The sequence below is a fragment of the Henckelia pumila genome, chromosome 2, assembly GCF_033568475.1.
Source record: "Henckelia pumila isolate YLH828 chromosome 2, ASM3356847v2, whole genome shotgun sequence".
Lineage (NCBI taxonomy): Eukaryota > Viridiplantae > Streptophyta > Magnoliopsida > Lamiales > Gesneriaceae > Henckelia > Henckelia pumila.
In genome coordinates this window covers 91868085-91880042 of record NC_133121.1, presented here as the reverse complement: position 1 = coordinate 91880042, position 11958 = coordinate 91868085, and the positions used below count along the sequence as shown (strand labels likewise).

The 11958-nt window shown below is 28.1% G+C and overlaps 1 protein-coding gene across 2 annotated transcripts; it reads right to left on the bottom strand.

The window, feature by feature from the left end:
- Positions 1–1738: 1738 nt before the first annotated feature.
- On the bottom strand, positions 1739–5751 carry LOC140881997 (uncharacterized). 2 transcript variants are annotated; one of them, XM_073287703.1, is made up of 3 exons: positions 3683–5751; positions 3489–3586; positions 3343–3394 (listed from the first exon to the last, which is right to left on the bottom strand). In XM_073287703.1, the coding sequence occupies exon 1, from the start codon at positions 5608–5610 to the stop codon at positions 4198–4200; it is 1413 nt and encodes a 470-aa protein (XP_073143804.1). In that variant the 5' UTR covers positions 5611–5751; the 3' UTR covers positions 3343–3394; positions 3489–3586; positions 3683–4197. The 2 variants fall into 2 exon arrangements, with proteins under 2 accessions (XP_073143803.1, XP_073143804.1); XM_073287702.1 differs by lacking the exons at positions 3343–3394; positions 3489–3586 and adding an exon at positions 1739–2688.
- Between the last annotated feature and the right edge of the window lie 6207 nt (positions 5752–11958).

The following is an 11958-nucleotide window of genomic DNA, read 5'->3' as shown; positions in this document are numbered from 1 at the left end:
AATTAGCAAAGATAATTAGAAATATTATTCTAATTTGTTTCCTAGTTTGAATTTTATTATATAACTGTTAATGTTGGAAAAATTGACGCCCCTGTTCTATTTATGGTATTGTATGACTGAATTGTTCCCCTATTCTATCTATTAATTAATCTGAGAGATGATCGATGTTATTTATATCTTGTTTGGTTTATGTGCGCTTCTGTCTTTAGCACATTTGGAATTTGCAAATGTAATGTCTGTTGTATAAATTTTTTTTTTTAGTTAAGTCTTTTTTTGGTTTCTATGGTCTTAATTCTCATGGGCTGCATCAATTTAAGGAATTTGCAAAATTATTTTAGCTTACGGTCTTAATTAAAATATAAAGCATAAGATATAATTATTTATTTGTGTAAAAGATATACATATAAAATATGTCATTCCTCGAAATGTATAAAATAACAATTTGACTAATTAAACAACTTTGGTCTTGGTAATAATAACAACAAATTTCCGATATTCAACCGCAACAAATCCTTACAAAGCCGAGGGTGTCTTGGAGAGCAGCTTGTTACAATTATACAGGAAAATCAGGAAGAAGTGCTCAAGAAAAGAGAATCGAACCCGTTTTTCCACTTGTCTGGCACTATTACCTTCGAAAGCTTCTTCTCACCTGCACAAATACGGGCAAACACAATAAACTATCACAAATCCCCAACTTAAAATAAACAAAATTTATTAATCCACAAATCTTGAATATTTGTTCAAGAAAGATAATAAACAATCACATGCTTCGGGGCAGCTGAGTGAGAGGCGCGGCCGGAAGAAGAAGAAACGAAAGAAAAGAGCGAGAGAAGAATATTTCAGATGAACGGGAAAATATGAACTAATCTTAAAACCAAATACCCGATTTTCATGAGATTCGGTCGCCGGATCTGCGTTTGTTCTATTTGCAGACGTGAAGGAGGGGTAATAGGGTTTGCGTTGTATTTGGGGCTTTTGTCAGAAGATGAAGCCTGTGAAAAAGGAGAAATAAGACAGCCACGTGACAAATAAAAAAAAATTTAATATGTACTTGGGCGCCACGTAGGCTGGCGCCCAAGTTTGCCTGCTACCATATATATATATATATATATATATATATATATATATATATATATATATATATATATATATATATATATATATATATATATATATTTTAACTTTCTAGCCGATGAAGCCTTAGCCCAATGACTAATGTTGAAGCCCTGAGAACCTTTGGTCTCAAATTCGATTCTCGATGATTGCAGGTAGTTTAGTTTTCCTAATTTATTTAGGTAGATTTAAAAGTTTTTTTTGTAATTCTTCTGCTCGAGATAAACACAATGCTCAAGTTCTCTTTGTACTAGGGGTGTTCATTTAATCCGAACCGAACCGAAATTTACCCGAAATCCAAAACTGAAAATCGAACAGAATTTAACGGTTCGGTTCGGTTCGGTATTCGGTTTTAACCGAAATTCAATTTATTATTATTATTATTTATTTTTATATATTATTATTTATTATATTAATAAAAAATGATTTAAAAAATGCAAAAATGATTTAAAAAATTAAAAATTAAAAAAAAAATGGTTTTTCGGTTCGGTTAACCAGAAAAAAAAACCGAACCAAAGAGAACCGAAAAATAAGAAATCCTCAAAACCAAAAACCGAATTTTCGGTTTCACTTTGGTTCGAGCGGTTAACCGATCCGTAAACACCCCTACTCTGTAATGCGGATAGCTACTTTATATGATTGTAATTTGGATCAACATTTTATTGTACTCTCAAAAAAATGTTTTAACTTTTTAACTAGTTTTGAATGTTACAAAATTTCGTTGAAGAAAAATCCAACTTCAAGGTGAATGAACCGAAATAGGCACTGAATGCAATTAGCTTCATCCAACAGGGCACTGAACGCAATTAGGTAACCTGTCCAACAATAAATTAGGCCAGCTCTTTTCAAAATCATTGGATGGTGCGAGCCCTTTCATCAGTTGCCTACGGGAAATTCCTCTATGATGGAACGAACCACTACCATAATCAAACTCCAGTTTTGCATGCACTCAAATTCCACAGAAAAAGTTCACGTGATGACTCACAAGAACAGACAATATCAGCCAAGATCCCAGAGACAACTTCATGACTAAAACATGATTCCGAGACGATTATTTCCCATGATTCCGAGTTTAATCTCATTTTCCTCCTCTTCATCTCCTCCAAAACGAAGCATGCATCATTCACTTCCCCGCGATGGATCAAACCAATAACCAAAGAGCAAAACGTTTCGAGCCATGGGGTATGTCTACTACACAACATTGCATTCAAAACCTTCAAACCACCCACGAAATCTCCTGTTCTGCAGAAACCATCCACCACCATTCTGTATGTGGCTGCATTAGGTTTGCACCCTTTAACTTGCATATCAACCAACAATTTATAGGCTTCCAATGCTGCGCCTTCTTTACACAAATTATTTATCAAGATGTTGTACATAAAAACATCCGGTTTGACCCTTCTTTTCTTCATCTCAACGAGCAAACCTTTAGCTTCATTGATTAATCCTCTCTTGACATACCAAGTTATATTCACAGCTCCGGTCACATGCATCTAATATGGAATGAAATGTCTCTAACGACAAAGTCAAATCAGACCTCCAAGCCTCGTCAGCTAAACTGAGTGCCTCATGTACCTAAACAAAATTTAATAGTAAATTGTAGGGATTTAAGAGAATCAGGCTGGATAAACAAAGACGGGTTATTATTGTGGGACCTAGATAAACTGGGCCTATCCATTTATCAAGAGAATTCTAGAACCGATAACTTGGAGAAGAGGAAAGGGATTAAGAGAGAGGAAAATAAATTAGGCGGGACTCGGTAGAGAAGGGAAGAGGGATTCATTGATGTTTACGGGTGCTAGGGCCAAGGAGCATGAGTGTATTCTTCTTGTAAAAGGATTCTATCCTTTGCTTAAAAAATTCTCAGATTATATTTCATATTAAATAACTATCCTTCTCTCAAATAAATAAATAAATAAATCTATCTTTCTTTTATATTAATGAATATTTGCAGATTTCATTTTGCTAGGAGATCTAGATCCTAACATAAATCATGCTAGCTGCACAATTGGATCTACAAAGCACAAAGAAAACTCCAGACATTATGCAGCAGCACTAAGTTCAGAACCAAGCAACCTTTGTTTAGACAAGGAGTATGTAGGCAGTAAGCTGACTTAACAATTTCCTTTCTCACGGGGTTTTAGATTTATCTGAACTAGCTCTCCATAAGCATTGGACCATATACCTTGAGGATATCACAAAAGTTTTAGGTAAAGCTTCTCAGGCTCAAGAAACACTTTGGTCCTCTTCAACATGCTCAATTGGATTATAGTTCACTTGCCTTGAAAATTAATTGGCAACACAAGCAGTTAACCTCTGAATTTTAAATTTGGAGGTAAAAGCGATGAAAATTTGAAGATCCCACAAATCAATACCAAGGCAGAACCATCAAGAACAATTCACTTTAGCACAACATGACCTCCACACTAAAATGCCCTGCTTGGTCCCAGTAAATCCATAGTCTCAACAACACCTAGCAGTCACTAGTGAATTATCGCAAAGAAAGAAAAATACAAAACTAAGAGAATCCGACAAAAAATTAAAGCAACCATAATAAGAACCAAAATACCTCGAAAAGAAAGTTTATCTTCAGAATTATCATCCACAAAAGCACGACAGAGTTCTTGTATTTTTACTTCATTATTGACTCTGATCCACAATAGCATTTCATAATAAGATAATCGCAAAAGTGTATCAGGGTTCTCGTCTTTGAGGAGGTCAAGGAAGAAAAAGAATTCTTCAAACATGCCAAAATGGGTCAAATACATCAGAAATTGTCCATACGTTTCTTCTTCAATGAAATGATAAAGCCTGAGGCTTAAAAATTTGGTGGGCCTTATAGATCTGCTCAAGGGAGGCCTCTTCATCTGTGGCATCCCTAGCTTTCTCTATACAAATTCTAATTAAGGCAATTAGGTAACCTGACCAACTATAAATTAGGCCAGCTCTTTCCAAAATCATTGGATGGTGCGAGCCCTTTCATCAGCTGCCTACGGCAAATTCCTCTATGATGAAAAGAACCACCACCATCATCAAACTCCAGTTTTGCATGCACTCAAACTTCACAGAAAAGTTTATGTGACATTACTCACAAAAACAGACAATATCAGCCAAGATCCCAGTGACAACTTCATGATTAAAACATGATTCCGAGACGAGGATTTCCCACGATCCCGAGTTTAATCTCATTTTTCTCCTCTCCATCTCCTCCAAAACGAAGCACGCATCATTCACTTCCCCGCTATGGATCAAACCAATAACCAAAGAGCAAAACGTTTCCAGCCGTGGGATATGTTTGCTAAACAACATTGCATTCAAAACCTTCAAACCGCCCACGAAATCTCTGGTTCTGCAGAAACCATCCACCACCATTCTGTAGGTGGCTGCATTAGGTTCGCACCCTTTAACTTGCATATCAACCAACAATTTATAGGCTTCCGATGCTGCGCCTTCTTTACACAAATTATTTATCAAGATGTTGTAAATAACAACATCCGGTTTGACCCTTTTTTTCTTCATCTCAACGAGCAAACCTTTAGCTTCATTGATTAATCCTCTCTTGGCAAGATCACTCATCAAAACACCGTAATTAACTAGCTCTACTTTGCATCCTTGGTATTCCATATCGAACATCATTTTCTTTGCCTCCTTGAACTTTCCCAAATCACATAAACCTTCCATTAACAAAGCATAAGTCACAGCGTTACTTCTCTTCCCTTTTCTCACCATATCCTCGAACAATACTTTGGCCTCATCAACATCACCCCTTTTGCACAAAAACCCAATCTGAGAGTTGTAAGTCACAACAGTAGGTTCCAGCTCTCTTTCAGACATTTCATCAAACACTTGCCTAGCCTTCTCCCATTCACCCTTCCCCAGCCACATTTTGATCATTATATTAAACGACACTGGATTCAACTTGAAACCCATCTTCAAACCATCCTTAAAGAAGTCTACAGCTTCACAAACCCGATCATTCACCACAAAAACATTCAACATCGTATTGAAAGACTGAACTGTACGCACACAATTGAACGACCTTCCCATCTCCCGGAACAAGACAACAGCCTTATCGATCAACTGGGCCTTCTCGTAATGCCGCATCAGCGCGACGAAAAGAGCCTCTTGACATCTCACATCACGGGTTCGAAGAAAATTCAAAACAGTATCCACAGAGTCGAACCTTTTCGCGCGAGCTAGCTTATAGATGATCGAAGCATAAGAAGGGTAGTCGAGGCAGTAGCCCATTTCATAGTATCGATGGAACGTGGAAAGCGCTTCGTCAGGATCTTGGCATTGCTTGATATGATCGAGAAATGGAATGGCTTCACGAAGTTGGTTTCTCGTAGGCTTGTGAGGCCGTGGTTGCTTGAGAAGTTTCTTACCCGAACCGCCATGTGCGTGAGAATACGGGCGATTGAAGTTTCTGAGGGAGCGATGTTCTTTGGAAGTTTGTAATCCGAGGGAGAGGGAGAAGACTTTTACACGGGAATTCATTACCGTATCGATTCCAAGTTTCCCACGCACACATGTTACGATCGACAAAATTAAATTTGTGTGTAAAATATAGGAAGAGGGCCCGTGCAAAATTCTTTTTCAGTAAATAGCCATCTTCCCTTAATGGCTTATATGCCCTTTTAAAAAGTGTTTTGTTAAATAATAACTAGTATTTTATCCGTGCGATGCACGGGTTATATCTTGTATATAATATAATTAAATTGAATTAAATTAAAATTTTGACTATAAAAGTAAAATGTAAACAAATTTAATTTTACAGAGAGTAATTTTCAGAAAAAGTCATACATGGCAATTTGTTCTTGCACGACACATCTTAAGAACCACCCACTGGTTCATCACCAATTGTATTAAAAAATGTCATCATTTCGTCCACGAAATTTTTCCACAAAGTGCATGGCAATTTGTTGTGCCTAAAAATTTATTGATAGACATGGAAGATATTGTAATTAAACTTTATAATCACCACATAAATTAAATATTAATTTAAAATTTTTTTTACTCTAAATATTTAATGACAAAATCAATTAGCTTTGTAGGACGGCCATTGATTTGTTAGGGTTGTCTCTTGAAATCATTGTCCCAATCACATCTAGAAAAAAAAAATTAACACATTAAAATATAATAAGAAATTTTAAGATCATTAAAATACACTTCAAGAATAAACGTACCAAAAATTTCAGATTCTTCGATGACTTCTGCTGTCGTCAAATCTTTGAAGTTCTTGAATTCAAACATCTTTAATTTTCTATTTCGCTAACATTGGTCTTATAGATTAGATTAATTTTGTAAATGTTAGATGTGGTTTTGATTTTCATTTTATTTTGCACAACTATCATATTTTTGATAGCATAAAGACGACCTTCTTTGATTATTTGCCTCAATTTGTCAATGACATTATTTTTTATAGTTGCATGTATGCCTAATCCATGAAGTTGAGAGGGAAAAAAAAAAGCTAAGTGAGGTTGAAGATAAAAATAAATATCAAAAGGTTAGTAAAAGCACAACAACTGAAATTTTAATAAAAAATAAATATAAATCTCATAAAGTTCATGTACCTCAATATCTTGGAATATACATTCCATTGTTTGTTTTTCCTTACTTTGGTATGGAGGTAGATTGTAATAGCGTATTAATCTTAACTTCAGCGCCCAATGCCAGTCTGAAAGATTAATATCACGAATAACTTGAAACAATGGTGTCATTTTGTATGTATTGAACAGTGATTATGTATACTGATTCGAGATTCTGCGTGACAATTTGAAGAAGTTAAATTCTTCACAATTTAGGTGTTAAATATATGTTTATTTTTAAAATAATAATTGGGATCTAATCAAAATTGGAAATGTATCTATTTTTGTTATTATTTTTGATTTTATTGTTTTAGTTACAGGTTGAAATATTATTAGTTATTTTGTTCTATTTTTTTTTATTATGGAGATTACATAAATAAATTTATTTCTATTGTAGATAAATATATGTAAATATTTATACGGTTTATACATGTTTATAAATCTATAAATTTTGGTATATTTAGAATAAAATAGTTTGTTATAAATATGGTTAATAATAATTCAAAATGAATATTTGAAGCTTTGTATATGTATGTTTTCTGTAAATAATATTTTATTTATCTTTTTTAGAAATCTTTAATATTATTTATGCTTATTTATACAATAATAATTGGGATCTAATCAAAATTGGAAATGTATCTATTTTTGTTATTATTTTTTATTTTATTGTTTTAATTACTGGTTTAAATATTATTAGTTATTTTGTTCCTTTTTTATTATGAAGATTACATAAATAAATCTATTTCTATTGTAGATAAATATAGGTAAATATTTATACGGTTTATACATGTTTATAAATCTATAAATTTTCGTATATCTAGAATAAAATAGCTTGTTATAAATATGGTTAATAATAATTCAAACTGAATATTTGAAGTTTTGTATATGTCTGTTTTCTGTAAATAATATTTTATTTATCTTTGTTCAAAATCTTTATTATTATTATTATTATTATTATTATTATTATTATTATTATATATCGTGTATTATATTATAGCAAATTGAATATTTACAATTTTATATAGGCAATGATTATGGAAAATCGTTTTAATATACTCTTTTAAAATTTGAAATTTCATAAATATGATAAATATTGCAAACTAAAAATGTATTGACCGGTGATTATGTATATTGATTGATAATTTTACTTAAAATTTGAAGAAGTTAAACTCTTCAAAATTTAGCATTTAAATATATGCTTATTTATACAGTAATAATTGGTATCTAATCAAAATTGAAAATGTATTCTATTTTTGTTATTATTTTTTATTTTATTGTTTAATTACCGATTGGAATATCATTAGTTATTTTGTTCCTTTTTTATTATGTAGATTACATAAATAAATCTATTGTTATTTTAGATAAATATCTGTAAATATTTATACGGTTTTTATAAATCTATAAATTTTCGTATATCTAGAATAAAATAGTTTGTTATAAATATGGTTAATAATAATTCAAAATGAATCTTTGGAGCTCTCTATACGTCTTTTTTTAAATAATTTTTTTATCTTTTTTCGAAATCTTTAATATTATATATAGATTATTTTGTATTCTATTATGGCAAATTGAATATTTGCAGCTCTATATATGCAATGATTATGAAAAATCGTTTTAATATATTCTTTAAAAATTTGAACCTTCATAAATATGATAGTTATTGCAAACTAAAAAATTTTCTGTTAATAATATCAATTTCCATTCATTGTCCATCTTTCATATTATTAAATATAATCTTTGTATTTTATTAAAGAAAAATCAACATCCGAAATTAAAGACATTTTAAATATTAAAAAGAAATTAAGTGATTCTTTCCTTTACGGTAAATTTTATATGTAATAATTATTAAATCTTCTAATTTAGTTGTATTATAAAATAAATATATTAATTATTAAAAATTTTATATATTAAAGCATTATTTAATATGTAAGAATTCCTAAAATTATTGAATTTGTGTAGAGTAATTAAGCAAATTTTAAAATTATAATTTATTTATTATTATATTTGTATTATTTATTTATCTACATTTTAAAGTGAAATTTTTTAGCAAAACGCTAAAAAATATGCAATTTTTGTAAATTATATGAGTTATCTTTATAAATTATATATATATATATATATATATATATATATATATAATATATATATAATGTATGGAAAGAATGGAAAATTTCGTTGCATTTAAAACACAAATAGAAATAAGTTGTGTCTGTTTTTCTTTTTTAGCTAATTAGTTTTGGCGGGATTTTATTATATTTGGCAAAAACTCAGTTATTATATATACTAGTATTTCACCCGTGCGATGCACAGTGTGTTATTTTTATTAATTAGTTGTAAAAATTAACAGGCATGAGTGTTTGAATAAATAATTAAAATAAAAATAAATTAAGATTGAGTTTGGATAAAATGGTTTGAAATCTATATATTTAAATTTATTTTCATTGTTTAGATAACTAACACACAAAAAAATTTCAAAGTCATCTTTATATTTATTTACACCAATTTTTTCATAACCTTGCGCTGTTCGAACCGATCTCCTTTAAAAAAAATGGTTCAACCAATCGCACACTATAATTGAGTTAATCACAACGGATTTCAAATCCTTAGAATATTAGAATTATTTGAAATTTATTGTGGTTAGAGGGTGTTTGAGAGATCTTATAAGCTCTTTAAATTTTTTTGGTGAATTTAAAAAAAAAATTGTTTATAAAATGTTGAAATAAGTTGTTTGACATCTTATAAGATGATTTTTTTTAAAAAAAAAAATTGTTTCACCCCTACTTTTTTAGAAATGTCTTATTTTATCATTTTAATTCTCCATATTATCTTTGTATATTTTGTTAAATGTCCTCCACCAATTTTTCACATTAGCCTAAAAAATTATCTGTCATCCATTTTTCGCATTAACCTAATATAATAATAATAATTTTATTTTTAATATAGACATTTATGAAAAAATTATAAAATTATTTTTGTGTATATGTAAGTACTTACATTACCTTCATAGTATTATTTTTTTTTTGGTAATTTTGACAATAAAAAGATCTCACAATATTAAACATATCAACAACTTTAAGTTGTTTAAAAGAAGTTCATCCAAACACCTTAAGAACTTATTTTTTAAAAAATAATACCCAACAGTATAGACGATCCTAGAATAGCTTATAAGATCTTACAATAAATTTGATACATGCAATACTTGTATTATATAAAACAATTAAGGAGAAATTTTTTAAAATGTTAAAATGAATTTTTTTTAGTTTTTAAACTTTCAATGCCAAGATAGAAAAATAAAATATAAAAAAATGCTAATATAATATATATCACGTAAAAATTTGATAAGATGATACAATAGTATAAAATGTTCTTATATTACTATAATAAAAAAATTAATAAAATATTATTTTATCAGATTTATAATTTACTCATAACAATGTAATTATATCAAAATAACCACCCTATTGAAAGTAAAAATTGAATTATGTTTGATCATGAAAAATATTTTTTTAAATTTTGTTTAAATGCAATTATATTTTTTTCAGTAATTAGATTAAATAGTCTATCACTTGTAATATTGTCTTTTTTTGAATCTCTGCTAGCAAAATAACGCACCTATTAAAACTCACAAAAAAATTTTATTTTTAATTTTGTTTAAATTCAATCATATTTTTATCTATATTTTAAAATATTTATAGAAAATAGTCTATCACTAATAATATCATCTATTTTTTTTAATATCTGCTACGTAGATCTATATATGCATCAAAACAACCACTTTATTGAAAGCAAAAATTAAATTTTGTTTGATAAATAAAAATACTATTTTAAATTTTGTTTAAATTTAATCGTATTTTTATCTATATTTTAAAATTTTTAGATTAAATAGTCTATCACAAATAATATCATCTTATTTTTTAAAAAAATCAGTATTATCATAATATGTAATTTTAAATTAAATCATATCTTTATTTGTATTTTTAAATTAAATAATAATGTCTCTAATATCTTTAGAAAGAAATTTTGAGCATACTTTAGTTTCTATTTTTAACAGATTTTTATGCTTTTACATATAGATAGATTATAAAAAAAATTCATAAATTGTTTATCACACATAATATCATTTTTTTTAATATGTGTTTCGTATATATATAGTCAAAACAACCACCCTATTAAAAATAAAAAATAAATTTTGTTTGATTACGTAAAATACTATTTAAATTTCATTTAAATACAATTGTATTTTTATATAAACTCTTTAATTTAAAAATTTTACAATACCACTCATAATATCATCTTTGTTTATGAATATGTGTTGTCCATATATATATATATCTACATATAAGCAAAACAACCATCATATTAAAAACAAAAATTAAATTTTGTTTGATCACGAAAAATTTAATTTTTTTTAAAAGTTAATTGTATTTTTATCTATAATTTAAAATTTTAAAATTCAATAGTCTATGATTCACAATATCATTTTTATATCTATATACTAAACAACCGCCTTATTAACCAAAAACTAAATTTTGTTTGATAATGAAAAATAATATTTTAATTTTTGTTTAAATTCAACTGTATTTTTATCTATATTTTAAATAAAATTATTAAATTTTTTTCATTATGAAAAAACTATTTTAAATTTTGTTTAAATTTAATCGTATTGTTATCTGTATTTTAAAATTTTTAGATAAAAGTGTCTATCACTCGTAATATCATTTTTTTTTTCAATATTATCTTTATCTATAATTTTAAATTTAATATTATCTTTATTTGTATTTATGCATTTACTATTTTTTGAATGATATTTTATGCGGAAAAATTATACTTTTCTTTTTTAAAGTATATTTTTCTGTTTATATATATATATATATATATATATATATATATATATATATAGATTTTTATTTTCAATATCAATACATGAATAAATAAATAATTTCTTTTAGCATTGAAAAGATAATAAGGAAACAATTGTATTGTTGAATTTGCAAGATTATCTTGGAAACCTGTATAAGCCTTATTTTGATATATATCTTTTTTCAATCAATGATTTTTAATTTAAAGAAAATAATTACAGCTTATATTTCCTTTTTTAACCAAATATTTAGGCGGGAACTTTCTAATTTTGGCAACAACTCCGCTTTTATATATATATAGATATAGATATAGATTTAACTAACTTTTTGATTATAAACGTATGGTCATTTCAATCATTTAAACTTATAAGTTATTTCTTTAAGTTTGGTAGATAATC

Coding starts and splice junctions, on each gene's coding strand:
- LOC140881997 (XM_073287702.1), bottom strand. CDS start 5,610: ATGAATTCCCGTGTAAAAGTCTTCTCCCTCTCCCTCGGATTACAAACT.